Genomic DNA, 22842 nt, shown 5'->3' on the forward strand with positions numbered 1-22842 from the left:
TAAGAGTAAAGAGTTTAATCACCATTGAACACGTTTAAAGCATTGTCACACAACCTTAAAAATTGTATATATTTAGATAGGGCCGTAAAACTTTGGGTACCTGTGTATCTACCTTTTTCACTTATCACATAATGTAAACTGTCTTTTTACATTAGATAAATGTAATGTATCCAGAAAGAAATGCTTCAGAGTAGGACAAAGAATAAACAGATGTCACTGAAGAGACAGACTGTTCAGATGGCTGTGGATACACATCTTTTGAAGAATGATTTTGGAGGGGGCTGGGATTGACTGATGGCTGTTTTGGAACAGAAATATAGGGCGTTCCCAGTGTGGCTCAGTGGGTTACAAACCCGACTAGTATCCATCAGGACGCAGGTTTGATCCCTGGACTTGCTCAGTGGGTTAAGGATCCGGTGTTGCCATGCGCTGTGGTGTAGGTCACAGATGCAGCTCAGATCCCGAGTTGCTGTGGCTGTGGCGTAGACCAGCAGCTGGAGCTCCGATTCGACCCCTGGCCTGGGAACTGGGAACCTCCATGTGCCATAGGTGCAGCCCTAAAAAGGAAAAAGACAAAACAAAAAACAGGAATGTAGGAATGGCTCCTCACCGTTTTAAGGGGTAGCATTAACTACATGATTCTCTCGTCATGATTATCCAAACTCGGAAGAGTTTGTTGTTGCCTATATCAGGCTAATAAATAGCTCAGAAAGTCAAAGAATAGTTGTTGGCGCCCATCAGTAGAACTATTCTATTTTCTAATTTATGTGGAACAAAAAATTGTTAATGGTTTAGTGCAGTAAATGATAAGAACTGAGAGATTGACAGAACAGTGAGGCAGATGCAATTAATATTAAGAAAAACTCCATTGCACGTTTAATGGTCATTTAATGGTTTGTGTGCTCTCTGTATTTAAGGAGGCTTGGCGGTAGGTGAGGGCTGGATTCTGACGTAGGAGGACCGCAGCGGGCTGTCAGAAGGCCCTTGTGTCCGTCTCCGTTCAGCCGTTCGCGCCCTGTGACCTAAGGCGGGTTCTTGGGCCTCAGATCACCTCTTAAAGCGGAGTTCCTTTATTCAGCAGACTGTGAGCACTGGCTGTGTGCCAAACCCTGCTTTGAGGAGTCAAAAAGAGGTCCAGAGATGACAGTGTGCTTGAGAAGAGTCCGGGGGGAGGCAGTCTGATCCTTGCTGTCGTTTGGAACCTCTCTCAGTTCTGAGTATACCGCACTCTCAGGATTTCCACAAGATTTTAAAAAAATCTCTGTGACAAGTGAGGACTTGATGGTAACTTTCCCCTTTTTAATCGAGATGATGTGAGCATGACTCACCCTCTCACTCCTTGACACCTGAATGAGCTGACCTGAGACTCAGCTGTGAGGACTGTATTTTTACCTGCTTCAGCCAAGCCAAACAGGAGTTAAAGATTCCACGCTTAGAGGGACTCTATAGCAGTGTTGGGTGTCTTAATTTCCCCATACAGTGATTAATGCTGGAGTTATCTTGCTTCTTAGGAATATAAATTATAAAAAGTGTTCATATTAGCTTTCTGGGCTGTGTGAAAAAGTACTATAAATTTAGTGGCTTAAAACAACACCCATTTATTATTTTACGGTTTCCACGAGCCCAGGTGTGACTTCGCTGGCGCCTCTGCTCATGTTGTCACGAAGTTACTGTCAAGGTGTTGTTCAGAGCCAGTTTTGTGTGAAGCCTGGACTCACGAGTCCTCTTTTGAACTCATGCAGTTGTTGGCAGGATTCAGTTCCTCACAGCTGTAAGACCTGAGGAAACTTTAAGGCCAGCAGGGGAATCTCTTCCCTTCAAGGCCCTCTTTTAAAGGACTCACCTGATGAAGAGAGATCTACCCAGAATAATCTCCTTTTTTTGTTTTTTTTTGTTTTTTTTTGTTTGTTTGTTTGTTTTTGTCTTTTTTTTTGCCATTTCTTGAACCGCTCCTGCGGCATATGGAGGTTCCCGGGCTAGGGGTCTAATCGGAGCTGTAGCCGCCAGCCTACGCCAGAGCCACAGCAACGCAGGATCCGAGCCGCGTCTGCGACCTACACCACAGCTCACGGCAACGCCGGAACCTTGACCCACTGAGCAAGGGCAGGGATCGAACCCACAACCTCATGGTTCCTAGTCGGATTCGTTAACCACTGCGCCACAACGGGAACTCCTAATCTCCTTTTTGATTGGTATAAAGTCAGCTCATTAGGGACCTAAATTAGCTTCTCAAAAATAGATTGCCTTTGGAGTTTCCATTGTGGCTCAGTGGGTTAAAAGCCGGACTAGTATCCGTGAGGATTCGGGTTCACTCATGAACCAATCCCTGGCCTCACTTAGTGGGTTAAAGGATCCGGCATTGTCTTAAGGTGCGGCGTAGGTCACAGATGTGGCTTGGATCTGGCATTGCTGTAGCTGTGGCATATACTGACTGGCAGCTGTAGCTCTGATTCGACCCCTAGCCTGAGACCCTCCATACGCCGCAGGTGCAGCCCGAAAAAAGAAAAAAAATCTATTAAACGTATAATTATTATTGATAGGACATGTGCCAGGAATGTGCTAGGTTATATTACATTCCTTATCATGTTTAATCTTCACATTCACAGTTACTACCTTTCTACAGATAAGAACTTTAAGCCTTAGAGAAATTAATAGATCCATAGTCATACGCATAGGCGTTCATATTATGTTTACTTTGTCTTAAATATATCTTTTTTTTTGTTCCCCAGGCTGCCAGTACACCCCTGAATCCTTTAAGTTTTCAGTGTGAATTTATAAAGCTCAGGATTGACCTTCTGCAAGCCTTCTCTCAACTTATCTGTACTTGTAATAGCCTCAAGACAAGCCCCCCACCTGCAATTGCCACAACAATTGCCATGACCTTAGGGAATGACCTTCAGCGGTGTGGTCGAATCTCCAATCAGGCATGTCTTAACTTTATTTTCAGTGCAGTTTTTATTTACACTTCAGAGGTTTTTGAGGTTAGTTGTGAGACGAAATTTAAAAGTCAGTGGTTTGACTCAGAGACAACATCAAATGCTTGTAAACTCATCTGTCTTGCCAAAAATAGGCTGATGTCTTATTAGAACGACAAAGTGATTGGTGATGTCTGGCTAGATGTTACATATTTATATAGAAAAGGAACAGGCATTTCAAATAAACTCTTATTTATTATAATAATTATAACTGTGTTGTTTTAGTGGAAATTTGAAGCTAAGTATGCAAGGCTTTTTGTTTCTGTACACCGTAAGTAAATTATTATAAACTTGTGCACATTGTAGTTTCATTTGCTGTCTTCGTTAATTTTCTTTAACCAGGGTTCTAAACATGAATGAATTGAAAATGGGAAAGAGCCGAAGTATTTTTTGTATTTTTATTGTTTGAGGCTTTTTTTCTTATGTTTTGGGTTGTGTGGGTTTTATACAGTAACGATAGCATGTTCGCTTGTCATAATTGATATTTTTCCTCCTTTGTAGATGAAGTTGTCCATGGAAGAATTCCGAAGCCTTGCTTCCCGATATGGGGATCTATATCAGGCATCTTTTGATGCTGACTCGGCAACTTTGAGGAATGTGGAACTGTATCCTAAGCTTGCCCTGATTATTTCTGGTTCTTTGGAAGTGCTCTTTTAAATGTAAATACTTCAGATATGCTTAACTAAAATATACATATATGAGATAAGCTACACATTTACTATATAAATAGTAATGTCTCGTAAAATCTAGCATGAGCCGTGTAACTTCTTTTACTTCAGGCAGACTTTCCAAAAAGTGCTGACTCAGTTGTGGTCTTTTCCCACCTCTGGGAAGAACACCCCAAACTCAGGTCCTCCCAGCGCGGAGTACTTGGTGCTCACCTGAGCCACAGTGGACAACACAAAACATTTTTCCGCCAGAGAACCATTTTGTTTTGCCGCACCTTTTCTTTTCTTCAGAGCTAACCAACCCCAGTTCCCGTCACTTTTATTAGTGATCTCGTCGCTTGTTTTCAGCCATCGCTTTAGCTCCCTAAGCCTTAAGTGCTCAGTATTTTCTTATTGCTGCCTGAGATCGTTTTTGAAAGGAGGGAAGAGACCATTGCCTTTAAGTTGCAGGACTTCGCAGTCAGTAGTTTGGGGCATTTTGGTTTACTGATCGAAAACCTAATGAATGCTGTGGTTTCATGTGTATATGCGCACACCCTAAAAAATGCAAAATTTGCATGTAGTTTCAGGAGGGGTGACAGATCCCTCGAGCGCCGGCCTAGGAACCTCCAGGGTAACCACGCTACAGACCGTCATTGGGGGTGTTATTTTTAACAGCGAAACTGGTGTCTCCAAGATGGATGAAAAGCTTCTGTGATTAAATCTCAGGACCTGTTGCTTGGTTCCTCTTTCCCAGATTTTGTTCCTCTGAATTACCCTTCATGGAACAAAATTTGAGAATCACTGCTATAAACAACATACATCCCTTCAAAGGAGAAAAGCAGAGCCACAGACTGTTTGAGTGAGTAATGTATGGTTACCTTCACTAAGCGTACAGTTCTCATCTTGCCTTATTTATTAAATATTCAAGTAATGTAACGTATCTAGGGCAGTTCTCTGTCATCTTGTATAATATTTAACCTTAACATAATCCAGGCAGCAGCAGAGCTGTTTACTGATTTCTCACGCAATAGAAGCCCTGATTTTGGACCCAGAATCAGCAAGGTATTTCAATAGTTCATATTTCAGAACACTTTCAAATACATTATCTTATGTAATTATCACAACATTGTTTTGGAAGATGTATTATAGAAGAAGAAACAAACAGGAAAAACTTTTCTAGCATTTGCTGAAGGTCACACAGCTCATGACAAAACCTAGATTTTCTGTCCCCATCATTTAATTGCCTCCTGCCTCCCCTTTTTAGAATAACTAAGAAGAAATTCTTTGAACGTGAACATTTTCTTCTTATATTTTATAACTAAACCTCGGTATGAAAAGTTGAGTTAATAATTTAATTAGGCTTGAACTTGAAATTTTTATTCTTCGGTTTCCCAAACAACAATATATTCCTCTTTTTGCTTTTTAAAATTATTCTCCATTCCCTAACTAATTAATTATTCAAAATATTTTTATTGAAGAATAGTCCATTATTTTTTCCCATTGTAGTAGTCTCTTTTGGAATATGCATTTTCAGCCATATGATTTCCAGTCTAGTAAGGCCTGTGATTCCAAGATCAGCTTCCTCAAAGAGAATATAACCAACAAAGCATGTTCAGTTTCTCTATCCTTGTTTGTTTGTTTTTTCTTTAAAACCAGGGAATAATTACCAGGAAGCTGAAAGCTGAATAATTCCCAGAGCTCCTACAGGGCTGATAAATGTTTGAATTCCAACAAGCCAAACTGTATAGAGACTTTATTGAACACCTAAAGCACTTAGAAGAAACACCAGAAGGGACATACCGCCTTAGTAATTGGGCTAAACTAGCCCTAAAGGGAAGACTACCCTAGGCCTGTCCTAATGACCACTTTTATACATACATATGGAATAACTGTAGTGAATGTATACAGCTGTACATAAAAGTAGCTGATAATAGTTAAGCATGTGTCAACAGTTTGGATGTTTTTTCATTTTTACATTTGTGCTTTTTTTGTTTGTTTGTCTTTTTGTCTTTTCCAGGGCTGCACCCACGGCATATGGAAGTTCCCAGCTAGGGGTCTAATTGGAGCTGTAGCCGCCAGCCTACACCACAGCCACAGCAACATGGGATCTGAACCGTGTCTGAGACCTACACCACAGCTCACGGCAACGCCAAATCCTTATCCCACTGAGCGAGGCCAGGAATCAAACCCATAACCTCATGGTTCCTAGTTGGATTCGTTAACCACTGAGCCACGATGGGAACTCTGGTGCTTTTTCTTTTCGTTGATTAACATTGTGTATGCGGAGTGTTTGCATGGAAAAACAAATAGATTAACCTGGAATAGTTTTGCTGCCAAAATACACAAGATTTTATAGTTTTATAGGTAATCTTGAAAGAATCCGGATTATGTACAAGTATCTTCACTGTCTACCAAAACAAAGTCTTAACATTTTTTAAAGACAACAGAATTCAGGAACTCAACAGTATGAGAGTATATGGTTTCACTAGACATGAGAAGAAGCAGGAAGTTGGGACAAATAACTAAGACAAAATTTAGGCAATACGAGAAAAGACTCACAAGTGACAGATGATGGAATTAACTGACCTGGACTTAAGTATTTTTAAAAAATTAAAGGAAGAAGATAATGAGGGAAAAAGTTAGAGGAAAAGGCAGAAAAACTGAACAGAGTCAAAATTGCCTGTGGAACATGTGCTAATGTACATGTAACTGGAAATCCCAAAAGGAGAAAAACAAGAGACAGAAAAAATAAGTGCCTGAAAATTTTTCTTGTTTAACTAAAAATATAAACTCACACATCCAAGAAGCTTAATAAATCCAAAGTAGAATAAACATAAAGAAAATCACAAGGGCACACATTATAACCAAGTTGCTGCAAACCAGTGATAAAGAGAAAAATGTAAGGCAGCCAGAGAAAGGAGATTATGCAGAAGAGGAAAAAGATAAGAATTTTTACTAATTCTCATCAGAAATAGTGCAAGCTAGAAGAGAAGTGAAACAACATTTTTAAAGTCCTAATAGGAAAAAAAGTTAACCTAGTACTCTATGATCAGTAAAAACGCTCTTCTGTAATTAAATAAAAAACATTTTCAGACAAAATCTGAGAAAATTTGTCACCGTCAGACCCGTACCACAAGAAATTTTAAAGAAAGTTATTCAGGCTGAAAAAAAAATTATTTGAGACATAAATTCAGATCTACAAAATACAGTGAAGAACACTAGAAATGGTGAATATGTGAATAAATATAAAAGACTTTCCTCATTTTTACTTTTTTGAAAAATATCGCCCATTTAGAACAAAAATAACAATGCATTTGGGGAGTTTATAGCATGTAGAAGTAAAACGTGTGAAATAAGACAAATGACTGGGATGAATGTTGGAAATAATGCAGTAATAAGATTCTTACATTTTACCTGAAGTAATACATTTTTGAAGAATAATGATATTTATGAATACTGAAGTTAATAAACTCTAGAGCAACCACTAAATTCATAAACCAGTAGAGGAGATAAAATGGAGTACTTTAAATAAAAAAGAAACAAAAACAAACCTCAGTCCAAAAGAAGGCAGGAAGAGAGGAAAAAAGAACTAGTGAACAGGTGGAAGAAGTAGAAAAATCAAAATGGTTGATTTATACCCAGTCATATCAATTATTAATATATAAGTATAGATGGTCTTACTCTAAAGAAATTATCAGACTGGGTGAAAAAGCAAAGCCCAGCTCTGCTTAGCACAAGTAACCCATTTTAAATATAAAGACGCAAGTAAATTCAAAGTAAACAAGAGGATGGAAAAAGGAACTCTTAAAGCTCGAAGTGTCATACAAAATGGACTTCAAGACAAAGGCTTGATAGAGAGCTACGTTTCATTGTGATAAGGGGGTCAGTTCATGGAGGAGACGTAATTCTAAACATTTATGTACCTAGTGATGGATCTTCCCAACAGATGAAGCAAAACTGACAGAATTGAAAGGAGAAGTAAGTTCACAATTATGGTTGGAGTTTTCAGCACTCACCTCTGAATAATCGGTAGAACAGCTTGCAGAAGATTTCTTAGGATGTAGAAGACGTAATGCTACCAGCCCACCTGACCTGATTGACGCGTGTACGTTGCCGCCAGCAGCATACACATCCTTTCCAAGTGCATCCTTTCCAAGTGCATTTGGAAATTTTACCGGGGTGAACCACATGCTGGACTCGAAAACAAGTCTTAATAAATGTCAGAGCATTGAAACGATACAGAATGTGTTATCCGGCACAGTTAAATTAGAAGATGGTCTGTGGAAAACCCCCGAATTTAGAAATCACACAAGACTCCTTAACAATCCAGTTGGTCCAGGCATCACAAGGGAAATCAGAAAATAGGTTAAGGTGAATGAAAATGAGAATCCCACGTGTCAAAACCTGTGGGATGCAGTGAAAGCAGGGCTTTTTGTTGTTGTTACCAATAAATGTGGTAACTTAGGTGAACAGGAAAAAAAATTCAAATATTCTTCATGAACATAGATTTAAAAATCTGTAACAAAACATGTACAGATTGAATCCAGCAATATTCAAAAGGGTAACACATTAAGATGAGGGTTTATTCCAGGAATTCTAGGTTTGACAATTAAAAAATGAATCAGTGTGATTGACCATTTTCGAAATAAAGGAGAAGAGCTAAAGGGGGTGGGGGAGGGGGTTTACTAAAGATTTCAAGGGAGTTCCTGCTGTGGCACAGGAGGGTAAGGGTCTGGGGCCTAGGTCGCAGCTGCAGCTTGGATTACATCCCTGGCCTTGGAACTTCAACAGTGTGGCCAGGGAGGGAAAAAAGAAAAAATATGCAAATCAAGATAACCTAATTTTTAAGAATATTTGGACAGTTGCAGTTGTAACAACAAAAATTGGAACGAGCCACGTGTCTCTCAACAGGAAATTAATAAAATGTAGTATATCCTTGCAGTGGAATAATACTCAGCAATAAAGACAAATGTTCCATTGAAATATGCACAGCACACTAATGACGCAAAAATATTGTGCTGTAAAGGAAACCAGACACAGAACAGTACACATGGTGTAGCTGTTTGCATCCGGTATTAGAAAACATCTCATTTACAGAGATAGAAAGCAGATCTCTGGGTGCCAGGGGCCAGAAGCAGGGACTGATGGGGAAAGGGTCTTTTAAGTGGGTGCCTTTTTGTGACTTTGTAACTTATATCCCAATAAAGTTTACTTTTAAATATATAAAGTAATATTTTTGTGGAAGATGGAGTGTATTCTCTTTTCTTGGCCACACGCATGTTCCCCGTGGGTAGGAATCAAACCCGGACCACAGCAGCAGCTCAAGCTGCTGCGGTGACAACGCCGAATCCTTAACCCGCTGTGCCGCAGGAGAACCCAGGAACGATGTAGTCTTGTTTTTTTTGTTGTTGTTGTTGTCGTTGTTGTTGCTATTTCTTGGGCTACTCCCGCGGCATATGGAGGTTCCCAGGCTAGGGGTCGAATCGGAGCTGTAGCCACCGGCCTACGCCAGAGCCACAGCAACGCAGGATCCCAGCCACTGCGTCTGCAACCTACACCACAGCTCACGGCAACGCTGGATCGTTAACCCACTGAGCAAGGGCAGGGACCGAACCCGCAACCTCATGGTTCCTAGTCGGATTCGTTAACCACTGCGCCACGACGGGAACTCCTTTTTTTTTTATATATATATATATTTTTGTTGTTGTTGTTGTTATTGTTATTGTTGTTGTCGTTTAGTCTTGTTTTTATACCCCTTTATTAGCAGGTTACTTTATAGTCTTAAGGCTTTATAGGTTTCCTTCAAGTCCATCATGTAAATGAGGCTCGGTTCTTTCTCAGTGCAACTAAGGTACAGTACAGAGCAGGGAAGGAAGCTTTGGAAACAGGCAGATACACTTGTAGGTACAGTTGGGAGGGAGTGCGTCCTCATCACACCCTTCAGCCTTTTGACTGTATACCTGTTACTTCATCTCCCTGAGCCGCTTATGCATAAACTTGGGTAACGAATGTTGCCTGTCTCAGAGTGATCGTGACGAATAAACGAAAACCTATGTAAAGTACCCAGCTGAAGTGCTTTCTGCAGAGTAGGCGTTAAAAGGATGTTAAGGGAATAATAAGAACAGACTTACTCCCAACGCGGTTAAAGTTGCTTAGCTTGCATTTTCAAATGGCCCTCTTGAAGTTTAGTGAGAATGCAGGAGTCTTTTCTCATTTGGGAATATTTTTTGAACTATGTCTGCGTTTGAGGCGGTAGAGGAAAAAGAAAGAAATCCAGGTAAAACTTTCCCCAGCGTGCTCTGTACGCCAGGTCTCTGCTGAACGTTCCTGTGCGTTTCGCCTCCTTGCTGTAGCTTCGTGTCATTTCCCGGCTGCGAGTGTCCCCATGCTTTCCACTCTTCACATCTTAGCCATCCTGCCTGCATAGCCATTTGTCCCGACTGATCTCTGTGACTTTCCTCAGCTCCCCCTTGATTGATCGCTTGCGTATCTGTATGGGTCATTTGACACCCGTCTGCCAGCCTTGCTGATAGTTACCTTTTCAAATGTCGTATGTCTCTTTCGCCTCATGACAGGGACATGGTTTAATGAAACATTTTTATAGTAGCTAACAAAGTGATTAAGACTTGTATCATTCGAAGTCAAGTCAGGTCTGGGTTTGAATTCCAGCTTGTCACTTGCTGGTTATGTGACTGAAGGCAATTTACTTGGCGTCCGCAGGCCTCCGTTTTCTCATCTGTGAAGTGGACATAACAATGCGTCCATTATTTTAATGATTACATAAGAGTGTGTGGAAAGCACCTAACATTTAGACATTAAATTAGTTGTTCTTTTGGTTGATTAATTGACACTCATTTCGACTTCAGTTTCCAGGAATATGGATCTACAGGAGCAGCCCATGCTGATAGTGAATATGAGAGAAGAATGATGTCTGTATATAATCATGTCTTGGAGGAGGTGGAATCACTCAATAGGAAATATACCCCCGTTTCTTATATGGCAAGTTGCATTTGTTTTATTGAGTCTTTATTATGTGAAAGTGAGTCTTTAATCTGTCTCTGGCTTACTCTGTGTGACTTCACCACCTTAACCTCTCTGTTTCCCTCTGTGCCTCTTTTGTAACAAGGGTAAGACAGTGCCTACCTCATAGTATTGTTGTGAGGATGCAATAAGATAATCCACCACAGCACGTCTGTGGCTGCTACACACAGTAGCATGTCAAGTCTGCTCCACCAGAACGCAGATAAAACCTTTTTTTTTTCTTTTTCTTTTTTAACTGAAGTTGCAGTTATTCTCAGCCTTGGCCACACGTTAGAATCACCTTGGGAGCTTGTTAAAAAAATACATCAATATCCAGGCCCCACACCAGACCAGTGAGCTCTCAATCTCTGCGAGGCCCAGACATTGGTATTTTTAAAACTCCCAGGTGATACTGTCGTGCCACCAGGGTTGAAAACCACTGGCCAATGGAAACAGAAAGAACTGGGCCAATTGTCCCACTGCCATTAAATCAGTTCCTGCTGGGTGGTGGCCTTGCTGTCTTTCAGTGCTTGTCCCCTTAGCCTCCCAAATCCCAGCCTCCTGCCTTGAGCTCCTGCTCTTTGTTCAACCTTCTCCCCTGACGTCTCCTTCTCAGGACAGACTGACACTCCTGCCCAGGCCTTCTCCTCCCTCCTGGGCCATTCTTCAGTGTCTTACTCAGCTCAGGTTCCTAGAGTAAAATAGACTTAGTGGCTTAAACAACAGGCATTTATTTTCCACAGCTGGAGGCTGGGAAATCCAGGATCAGGGTGCCAACCAGTTTGTTTCCTCCTGAGAGCTCTCTTGCCAGCTTGCAAGCTGCCGCTTTCTCACTGTGCCCTCACATGTTAGAGAGGGAGCGGACGCTGGTCTCTCTTTCTCTTCTTATAAGGGCGCTAATCCCATCACAGGGGCCCCACCGTCAGGTTCTCATCTAAACCTAATGACCTCCCAAAGGCCCACGTCCACATACCAACACATTGGGCGTTAGGGCTTCACCGTGAGAGTGTGGGGACGACAGCACATTCAGCCCATGGCTCGGTCTTCGAGCGTCACACCTTGGAGAGTTCCTCTGGCCCTGACCCTACGGGGGTTGCTGGCTTTCCCTGTAGCTGTCTGTCTGCTGGCGCCCACGCTTCTCACTCTGAACTCTCACCATTTATCAAGTGTTTTAGAAGAAATTGACAGATGGGTCAGTGAAGGAGTTAGGTGAGGTTTTACAGATGGATGCTTTCCTTTGCACACTGCTTTCCACATAAGATTGTCAGTACATGTTTGCTGAATTGAAATGACCCAGGTGGCTGTTTGGTACCGAGATGGGTTGCTGGGGGAGATTGTCGAGATGACCTCTGTAGAGGGTAGACGCATCTGGGTGAGACATCGATTAAATTATTCTTGTTTCCTCTAAGCTCCACTCCAAGAAACTACATAGATGCCAAACACAAACTTGAGTTTGATGGAGTTGAATCCACCGAATGGAATGGAAAGAATGGGAATTTTCTGCTCCATAGGTACACAGTGTAGAGAAAAGAGTCTTAGGTTCAAATCCTCCCTCTGCCACTTAGCAGGTCTGTGATTTTAGGCAAATTACTAACGTCCTTTCCTATAACATGGAAAAAATTTCTACCTCATAGGGTTTCTGTGACGTTTAAGTGGAATAATGCCTAATGCCTAGCACAGTGCCTGGCCTGGCGTATAAGGAGTTGTTAATAAATGTTGATTCCCTTTCCAAATTGTATTTTATAGATTTGATGCTTTCTGAACTTGAAATTCAGTTTAACAAGTATTTGAATCCTAGGAAGAGAAAAATGATAAAGAGGGTCTTCCCTCCAGTTGTCCATAGTCTGATAAGAAAGAAACATGTGGAAACAACCAGTGCCGTATACGTGCAGTGATTGAGCTGTAGCACGGAGGAGAAAGTATTTCGTGTCAAAGGGCAGGGCAGACGGGCCGAAGCTGCCAGTCAGAAGAGGTATTTGCATGGGCGTTTTCCAGGCTGACAAGGGGTATAGAGAATTTCAGGCAGAGAACAACACGTTTGATTGCAGAGGCATGAAATAGTGTGATGTCTTCTGGAACCATGTGTTGTTGCTGCAGTGCGACGTACTGGCCAAGGACCAGAGAGACAGGACTAGGTGAGGTGGGCAGAGGCCAGAAGGCTTTGAACACGGTCTTAAGGAGGGTGGACTTTATCCTGGGGACACTCTAGGAATTTTAAAAGGGTGTGTGAGAGAAGTGGTAAGCTAAGATTGTACGTGGTCCTTATGCAGAAGCAGAACAGGTAATGACTCGGACAGCAGGAAGTTAGATTAGAGAAGAGGGATTACAAGGCTTTCCCAGTGATCCAAGGTAAGGGCCAAATTAATACAATGGCCGTGAGAATGAGAAGAACAGATACATGAGAAAGATTATTTATGTGTAATATTTTCGAGGCTTCGTTTTGTTTTTGTTTTTTTCTTTAAATTAGATGTGAGAGGTAGGACACTTGACCTCTGGGTTTCCAGCTTAGGTGACCACGTGCACAAGTGGTTGATCCTTTACCGAAGCAGAGAATACACAGGGACAGTGGAAGAAGGTTCGCTTTTAAATGGGTAGTTAGATAGTAGGTCTGGCATCAGAAGGAGGCAGACTGGGATGCATCTAAGGTCACCACGAGCATGGAGGGTGCTTGGAGTCCTGGGAAGGGGTGGAAATTGCCTGTGGAGAACAAAGGCCCTGGAAGGACAGAAGGACTAAGGAGAGTGTCAACACTGAAGGAACAAAAAAAGAAGAGAGTCTTAGAAAAGACGATGGAGGAGGGAGGAATCAGAGAATGCGAGGCAGGGACCGATAAGTGGAATTTCATGGACGAAGAGTGTTGTCAGGTGCCACAGAAATGTCAGAAAAGACAAAGGCTGAAAGTATGGAGTTTGGCGATGAAGAATATTGGTGATGCTCTCGGCTTCCTGTGGTTTACCAACACGTGGTTTCGTATCCCCAGACTGGTACTTTGGTAGTAGTCTGTGGGGAGGTGTGCCCAGGGGGCAGTGGCCTCAGAGGCAGTCCTGCTTTCCTGGTGGAGAATTGCACAATTCACATCTATTCTTTTAAGAGAGAAAATGGTGCTTTTTTGCCTGGGAACAGCCTGAAGTCACTTGGGGTCTTTTAAAGATGTTTCTGTCCTTAACCTTGTGGCATTAAAGGTTCCACCATAGGTGGGATGTCCTTGCGAATGCATCTCAGATTCCTTGTTGCAGGACAATGAATAGCGCTGTTTTAGCAGTTAAGCCTGGGTAGACCTGGTGTCTCTAAGACCCAGGGTTGTGTTTATCTCAAGCAATAGACCTGCATTTGTTTTTTTTGTTTGTTTTGTTTTGTTTTGTCTTTTTGCCTTTTCTAGGGCCGATCCCGTGGCATATGGAGGTTCCCAGGCTGGAGTCCAATTGGAGCTGTAGCCACCAGCCTATGCCAGAGCTACAGCAACACGGGATCCGAGCCGCGTCTGCAACCTACACCACAGCTCACAGCAACGCCGGATCCTTAACCCACTGAGCGAGGCCAGGGACCAAACCCACCACCTCATGGTTCCTAGTTAGATTCGTTAGCCACTGAGCCATAACGGGAACTCCTAGACCTGCATTTGTACCGTGAGCCTTTTGGGCACAAAATGTTCGATAACCTGAAACCCATGAGGAGTGGATTCTTTTAGCAGTAGTACCCAACTTCTTTTTTTTTTTTTTTTTGCTTTTTAGGGCACATGGAGGTTCCCAAGCTAGTGGTTGAATCAGAGCTACAGCTGCCAGCCTATGCCTTAACCCACTGAGTGAGGCCAGGAATCGAACCTGCAACCTCATGGTTCCTAGTTGGCTTCGTTTCTGCTGCGCCACGACAGGAACTCCCTCATTGTAGTAATTCTTTTCCTCTGCAATTACACTGTGATTTTAAAAACTCAGTGTAAATTTGTGAAATAGATTTTAGAAAGAAGGTATTTTATTTCAGTTTTCAGCCATTTATAGAGTTGGACTTTATAGTCATCCTTAATCTGAATTCCAGTACGTTTCCCTCATTGCACCCTGTAGCGATGGGATGAAGCGTGAGGCAGATCAACGCCAAGCTTCCATGTGGGATATGGTGTCAAGCCTCAGGTGTCAATACTCTTTTTTTTTATATTTTTTCCTTTTTCGGTCACCCCGAGGCAAATGGAATTCCTGGGCCAGGGATCAGATCTGAGCTGCATTTGCGACCTAAGCTGCAGCTGCAGCAATGCTGGATCCTCAACCCATTGTGCCGGGCTGGGGCTTGAACCTGTGTCCCCGTGCTCCCAAGATGCTGCCGAGCCTGTTGCAGCACAGTGGGAACTCTAGATGTCAGTATTCTGCTGTGGCTTCTTAACCAGATACATGCTCTTTATCATGCGTTACCACGTGATAGTTACTTTATATTTTAGTATCTATAATAACCACGCATGTCTAGTAGCTCTAAGCGCTATAGAAACGCAGACTTTCTGCATTGCCTAGCCTTGAGGAATGTGGGTTTTCTCTCTTTTCATTTTTTTATTGAATATACTTCAAAATAAAGTAAAAAAATCTCTGATTGTACCTGCGTGATTTGACAGATGTGCAGAGTCCCTGGGTGTTCATGTCTGTTAACCTGATTGCTATGCACTTTTGTAATAATCATGAGCATTCGTAGTTTTTATACTTCTTGAAAGTAACTATTTGTTGATGAAATCTGGAAATTTATTTTCATTTAATTTCTTTTCTCGCCCCCAGCATACAGCATGCCTCTGCAATGCCATCATTTCTCTGTTGAAGGTTCCTCTTTCATTTCAGAGGTATTTTTTCCAGAAACTGCAGTCTACCAGCATCAAGGTAATACAGGAAGAACTCAGGTCTAATACAGTTTAACGCCTTCTTAAAACAGGGAGCATCCAGGATCTTACCTTTGGTTTTGATAAAACTTACAGTCTTTAGTTGAAAGCCTTTCCTCTCTTCATCACGTGGTTTGGTGAAGGGAACAGGATTTAGGAGTTAAACCCTGTCCCCACCTTTCTTACCTGACAGTGCCAAATGCGGAGTGGCAGGCACGTGGGTCCCTGGAGCTGTGTCCCTGTCTTTAAGAGCAAGTTGAGTGGTATTCATCATAGGAATCCACAGTGATCTGGAGCTGAGCTCATTTCTGCTCAGCCTGTTCAGACCCAACTAAGGATGAATCAGGTCCAATAAGACCACCATCCCTACCTCCAAAACACTTTATCTTTAAATAACAAGCTTTGAGGAGCTGATCAATGAGTACGGTTAGAAGGAGTTCCCGTCGTGGCGCAGTGGTTAACAAATCCGTCTAGGAACCGTGAGGTGGCGGGTTCGGTCCCTGGCCTTGCTCAGTGGGTTAAGGATACAGCATTGCCAGGAGCTCTGGTGTAGGTCGCAGACGCGGCTCGGATCCCACGTTGCTGTGGCTCTGGCGTAGGCCAGCGGCCGCAACTCCGATTGGACCCCTAGCCTGGGAACCTCCATGTGCTGCGGGAGCGGCCCTAGAAAAGGCAAAAAGACAAAAAAATAAAAATAAAAAATAAATAAAAAGAAATTGGGAGAACAGTCCCTTTGCTGTTCTCTAATCCTCCATTCCCCTCGAACATAACTGGGGTAAGGGGTGGCGGGGGGGGGGATTAGGAATTAGGTCCCTAGCCTCGCTCAGTGGGTTAAGGATCTGGCATAGCTGTGGCTGTGGTATAGGCCAGCAGCTGCAACTCTGATTCAACCCCGAGCCTGGGAACTTCATATGCCATGGGTATGAAAAGGGGGAAAAAATTTGAAAATAAATAAACAGAGGAATTAGGCACAAGGAACCTTTGACTTTAAGGTACATCTATTTGGTTGTCCTAGCACAGGCAATTATCCAGGTGTGCGTGCGTGCAAGTGACGTTTTAACCTATAGTCAGTGTTTGGCACAGGCATGTTTGTTGGAATGAAGCTTGCTTCTGGTTCTTAGCATTTGTCTTAATGTTGGCATTCCAGCTAGCTTTGTCACCGTCCCCCCGGAACCCTGCAGAGCCTATCGCTGTCCAGAGTAACCAGCAGCTGGCGCTAAAGGTAGAGGGAGTGGTCCAGCACGGATCTAAGCCAGGACTCTTCCGCAGAATTCAGTCTGTCTGTCTGAATGTTTCTTCCACACTGCAGAGTAAATCCGGACAAGACTACAAGGTAATTTAGAACAGAGGCCAAATTGTGGTGTGGATGTTTTCAACTCATTGATGGACGTCTCCCAGGGTTTTTCATGGTCATGAGCAGATTGTAGTGATGCCTCCCAAGGGATCATGTGGACGTGAGTTTGAAAGCACATTGGGGTGAGTTTCCATCATGGCGCAGCGTAAAGGAATCTTCCTCCTATCCGTGAGGATGCGGATTCGATCCCTGGCCTCACTCAGTGGGTTAAGAATCCAGCGTTGCCGTGAGCTGTGGTGTAGGTCACAGACTCGCCTCGGATCCGGTGTTGCTGTGACTGTGATGTAGGCCAGCAGCTATAGCTCCAGTTCGAACCCTAGCCTGGGAACTTCCATATGCCACAGGTGCAGCCCCCCAAGAAAAGCATACTGGGGTTTGAGGGGGCTGAACCAGCTGGTAGACAAAGCGTCCAGGAAGAAAGAGATCAGCATACGAGTGTCACTACTGTTAGAGCCATGAGCAATCCTAGTTCAGGTGCCTGGCAGTCAGCACCAGCCTCTGCCAGTGAATGAGCCCGCTCCTATCACACTGGCAGAGGCAGTACCCCGAAGCCTGGAGAAGGGAGAGAGAAGGTGCTCATCTCCCCACCCCACAGCTTCCCAATCAGTAAGACTCACCTCCATTTTTCCTCTCTTTTAAGTAGTAAATTTTAGCATTTTCAAAAAAAAAAAAAAAGTGTATCACATTCATCTAACAATGATCAGATAAAGTAAAATCTTTCTTTAAGGATATAACCCTAGGAATTTGCTGCTTTAAGAAGTCACAAGGTTGGTTAACCAAAATCATGCTTTCTTTGTTAGCCAAAGCTAAGATTCTGAATCTGTACCCGTGAAAATACCAACGTTCCGAATGTAGACTGCTCCTCTCCTCAGATGTCTCTTTCCGGTTCCTGCTGGTTTGTTCACAGTAAATGGAACAAGGAAGCAAGTGCACCGTTGTATCAACCGAGTTGTTCAGACGCCCACGTTGGTTGTGTCCGGGTTTATTTGTGGCCGGGCTTGAACTGAGGTCCGAACAAAGAAAGGGGTATCAGTAGAGATATAAAACAAGAGAGTTAGATTCTCTTTGGTGGTTTTAGGCTAAAAAGCCAAGGGAGGGTCTGGTTTAGGCCATCACGACTTTGCCTCCTGGGGTGACTCCCCCTCCAGACCTCTGCGCCTGCTCTGAGAAGGCTCAGCCTTTGTTCTCCTCTTCTCCTCTCTTTTGAGTTCCGTGACACAAAGCGTGCCTTACGAAGCTATTCAGTAAATATGTGTGAAAAATGAAAAAAATCACTTACTGCACTGATAGTACAGTTCCTATGTTTCAGTGGTCTCTGTTGTCACAGGAGATCATAAGGAGAATTTATTTACATAGGTAACTTCTCCCTGTCTTCAGCTCTCTGCTCACTTTGGGTTTGAAAGAACAGTAACCATGAGCTCCCTTTGTTCCTTGCATATAGTAATTTCTACTGCTTAAAAAAAAAAAATTTTCAAATCAAGAAGTGCTACTGATCTGATCTCATTGTTGACTTAGCCCTCCAGAGGCATTGGGCACTGGTTAGAGTCAAGAAGCTGATGTCATAAGCCAAGTAGTACATGACTGCCTTGTAATGTTGCATGTGGTGAGTTTGCAACCTAATATCCATCCTTCATTCAGAGTGATCAAGTTCCTACTAGGCCTCTCTCTGGTCCTTTTAAGGACGTTCTTGTGTAGTGGGCATATTCTTTAGGAAAATGAAAATCTGACAGAAGGTGAATGTGCAAACAAAAAAGGACATAAATAATTCTAAAATCTTGGAATTGCTTGGTGACTTCATTTCATTAGTGGTACAGATCAGTGTCTCTGGAAAACTGACCTCATGAAATTGCTTACTGAGACATGAAGCTTCAGGGCACATTTATATAATTAACAGTACAACAGAAACACACAAACAGAGCAATCTGGTCAAATAGGCATTCTGATTACCTGTGTGTGTGTTCTCAATGTGTCTTTCTTGACATACTTCATCTTGGGCACGGGAAAGGATATGCCTGCAGGGGTTATTCATTCCTTTGAAGAACAAAGGTTTGAGCGTCTAGCTAAATAAAGAAGTGAGTCCAGAAGTCTGTGTTTCATAATATATCCTACTGCACATCTGAATAAGACACAGATTTTTAAGTGAGCAATGTACAAGTTCTAAAGTTCACTTGTAAAGGAGGGAAGAATCGCTCCGTTACTGAAGTAATATAAAGTCAGACTAGCTTAGGACGGGAAAAAAACATTAACTTTGCATTTTTTCTTTTTCAGTCTTTTAGATTTTAAACTCCCCGAAAGAGGTGGTTGCATCCTTTTCTCAGGGTAAATAAAGCTGGGAGTTGATGGGGTGGAGTAAGCAGATGTAGCGGAGGTGAAATTTCTCTTTTACCTTCTTAAGGTCTCCAGTTGGGCCTTAGAGTGAACTGACATTAAGGCAGATTAGTAGGTGAAAAGCATGCCAGTTTTATTAGAATTTTACATATACGTGGGAGACTTCATAGGAGAGTGAAGACCCGAAGAAGAGACCAGAACAGAAAGGGTAATTTTCTTTTAGGCACAGAAAGGATAATTTTCAACGAAATGACAAGACACAGGGCTTGGGGCTAGGGACAGTAAGTTGGGGGAAAGTGACAAGAGATCTGTTGGGGCAGTGGGGGAGCTCCTGGAAGATGAGGGGTATTTTCGTAGGTGTTCTGTACAGGTCCGTTTCAGTGTTGAGTCCCAGTCTCTGGTGATAAGGGTGTTCTTCTCTTTCTGGTACAAGAGGGTACCTTTCTCATGAAAAATTTTATGTTTCAAGCAAAAAGGGGCAGGTCGGAGAGTGCTTTTTGTATCTGTTGTTTCTAAGTGCTTTTAGCTCAAAATAATCAGTGTACGAGTATATTTAGGAGTGACGGGTTCTGAACTCTTCACAAGGAAGAAAGGCCAGCCCAAGAAGGGGTTGAGAAAGCTCCTTCTAACCAAGGATAGTGGGGAGACAGTGTTGCCTAATGATGCAGAGTGTAGGCTCTGGAGTTAACCTGCCTGGGTTCAGATGTCAGTCAGCTTCACTGCTCATTAGCCCTATGACCTTGGAGAAGTTACACTCTCTCTGCTTTAGTTTCCTCAGTCATGAAGCAAGTTGTTTGCTGCCGGAGGCCAGCTCCAACGGCCAGCGAGTGTACACTTTTTCCCAATAGGAGAGGGACACGGCGTCGGTGAATGTACAATACGGAGACAGCCTCTTTGTCCCTTCATTCAGGGCGCTGGACTGCTCAAATTTTATTGGCAAAAGTGGTTGATTATATAGACAGTTTTTCACTGCAGATTACATCATAGTGTTAAAAGTACATGGGTTAACTATTAGACTTTGTGTTCTGATCACATGGTACAGTAGCAATACATCACATTTTAAAATCTTCAACTTAACTAAATTTAATGAGTACAATTCAAGGACAAACAGGTGCAGCACATCATGTGGGAAAGAGGAGACTGAGCACAAACCATCTCATGGCCAGCCAGTTCCCACAGCTGAAGAGGTTACAGACACAAAAATCTGGCTTTTACAAATCTTGTTTTTAGACTAATGTATATCTTTAAGCGTTATGGCAGAAGACAGTATAAGAAAATATAAATCAACTTAATTAGCTACTGCTTAGAAGCTTCTAAAATCAAGGACAAAACTCACAGCTGGGTTTCTTTTGGTCAAGAATAATATGTGTCTAACTTCTATAAACCTCATTAAAATCCTAACTCTCAAGTTTACTGTAACTAGTTAGTAGATAAACACTATATGTTAATTAAGTTGGATATGAATAGGGAAAAGTCCTTCAGGATGAAATTTTTATTATTGTTGTAACTTTGTTAAATCACAAATCACCACAGGAAAATAAGAATGGGAAATAAGAATAAGAAGTAAATAATCAGGAAAGACTGAGGAAAACTGAATAACAAATAAAACAACAGGAAAGCCTAGGTCACCCGAGAAACAATCCATGTTCTCCAGCGCAAGCATGGAAATGGTTTTCCCAGGAAAGCCCCAATTCCTCCCCAGCAACATCAAAACGGGAGCTGTGTGACTTGAGGCCTGCCCTCGGCTTGTCCCGTGCAGGCAGGCTTTCATCCTGACCAGAGGCCCACCTTCGGCTTGTACCGTTCAGGTGAGCTCCCTTCCTTGGTTAGGAACTTGCCTTTGGGTTTTTCTGCCATCAGGCAGGGTCCTTTTTTTTTGAGTCCTTGCATCTCCTCGGCTCCCCGCAGTTTGCAAGGCTTAACCCAGCACTTACAACAGGGCCTGGCACTGTATGCGCGCAGGACATGTTCGCTGTTACTATTTAACAGTCCTTTCGTTCCAGATACCCATTGACAACATGACAAATGAGATGGAGCAGAGGGTTGAACCTCACAATGACTACTTCAGCACTCAGTTCCTGCTGAACTTTGCTGTCCTTGGTACACACAACATTACAGTGGAATCTTCGGTGAAAGACGCCAATGGTATCGTATGGAAGACTGGCCCCAGAACGACCATATTTGTAAAATCCCTGGAAGACCCATATTCCCAGCAGATTCGCCTACAGCAGCAGCAAGCCCAGCAGCCGTTACAACAACAGCAACAACGAAATGCCTACACTCGGTTTTAGCCACACAGCAAACGCAGTACAGACTTTGCAGGGGTGGATCAGCTTTAGCAAAAATAGTTTGCTTTTTCTTGGATTAAGACATGGAAGTTAGAATATAGCGTCCATTTATTCATTGGTTTCTGTAATACAACCTTCTGAAAGAAACTTTTTCTTAAAAATTTAGTTTGAGAAATAATTGGGTTCCTAACCAGATTTTTTTTCCGTATTCCTTCTTAAAACCAAGTCCTTCCTCTCATGTTTAACACTTGCGTTGTTTTGTTATTATTGCTTTTACTGTTGTTGAGCCTCTTCTTTTTCCTCATGAAAAAGTCACATATTGGGATCATTGAATTAGTAAATTTGACTGCTTTTCTACTAAAATACATCACTTGCTGCCTGACCTAGACCTCTAATTCTGAGCTGGGCTTTGAGCCGTTCCCTAGAAGGGTGGTAGAAGATGACTCGAAAGCGTCCCCTGAAACATCCAGTCGTGTGGATTACAAGAGCACGGAGTCTGGCAGACTTGAAACATCCTGTTGTATCATTTCACCCGTTTACCTATTCTCTGCTAATGCAATCTTAATTTATTGTTTTACTATTTAATTGACCCAAAGAGCAGCTAACAATTACATAAGATTGGAAATTAACAGTTTGTTTTTCTTCTAATGACGTGTATGATGATATGTAATAGAGGTTTTCTTATTGTTTCTAAGAGTGAAAAAAAAATCGCTCACATTTCCTATCCTCACGTTTCAAGTTAGGAGGGCAGATCTTTTCCTTTGATTGGTTTAGGTTCCTGGCAAGTTAGGTAATGCTAAACTTGATTGTCTAGGAACAGCAGTCTCTCTATTACACAACCTCAGTTAGCTGGGATGCTCAGGGAATGGAAGTTTTCTGGTTTTGCCAGAAAACCCCTTTTTTTTTTCCTATTTCAATACTGGTTGAAAACCATTAAAATTTTAATAATAATACACTTTCTTGTCTTAACACAGTATCCTAGATAGAGTTTAACTTCTTGATTTGGGATCACTCGGTGCTTTGGGATCATGATTTCTAAACATCAGGGATCACAGGATTACAGCCACTGATGATGTGGGCACTTGAGCTGGAAGCAGCTCCCAAGGTGAGGCGGGCGCATTGCCCTGGAAGTTTTCTTTTTAAATAAATCTCTCAATTTCTTTGTTCGTTTTCTCTTTTTCTGTTTAAAGTTGACATGGGCTCAAAGGAGGGATAGAGTTTAAAGAGAAAAAATGAATGTGTGTGTGTGAGTAATGTGGCTGCTAGGGTTGGAAGTGGTTGGTGGGCAACTCGGGTCCCTCTGAGATCTCTTGGCTTCGTGAGCTGTTGTGGCAGCACAGCACTTCTATCGCCAGTGGCAGGGACATGGCCACAAGGT

General features: G+C 42.5%; 1 protein-coding gene across 2 annotated transcripts in view; it reads left to right on the plus strand.

Moving 5' to 3' along the window:
- Positions 1-22624, plus strand: part of INTS7 (integrator complex subunit 7) — a 77147-nt gene extending 54523 nt beyond the window's left edge. For both annotated transcript variants that reach the window (XM_047752301.1, XM_047752302.1), the window contains 7 exons: positions 2730-2924; positions 3477-3580; positions 4619-4687; positions 10492-10624; positions 15397-15495; positions 16642-16827; positions 21180-22624. In XM_047752301.1, the coding sequence (XP_047608257.1) occupies positions 2730-2924; positions 3477-3580; positions 4619-4687; positions 10492-10624; positions 15397-15495; positions 16642-16827; positions 21180-21467 (1074 nt within the window). In that variant the 3' untranslated portion in view covers positions 21468-22624. The remainder of the gene's footprint in view (positions 1-2729; positions 2925-3476; positions 3581-4618; positions 4688-10491; positions 10625-15396; positions 15496-16641; positions 16828-21179) is intronic.
- The last annotated feature ends 218 nt before the right edge of the window (positions 22625-22842 follow it).

Source organism: Phacochoerus africanus, chromosome 11 (genome assembly GCF_016906955.1).
Source record: "Phacochoerus africanus isolate WHEZ1 chromosome 11, ROS_Pafr_v1, whole genome shotgun sequence".
Classification (NCBI taxonomy): domain Eukaryota; kingdom Metazoa; phylum Chordata; class Mammalia; order Artiodactyla; family Suidae; genus Phacochoerus; species Phacochoerus africanus.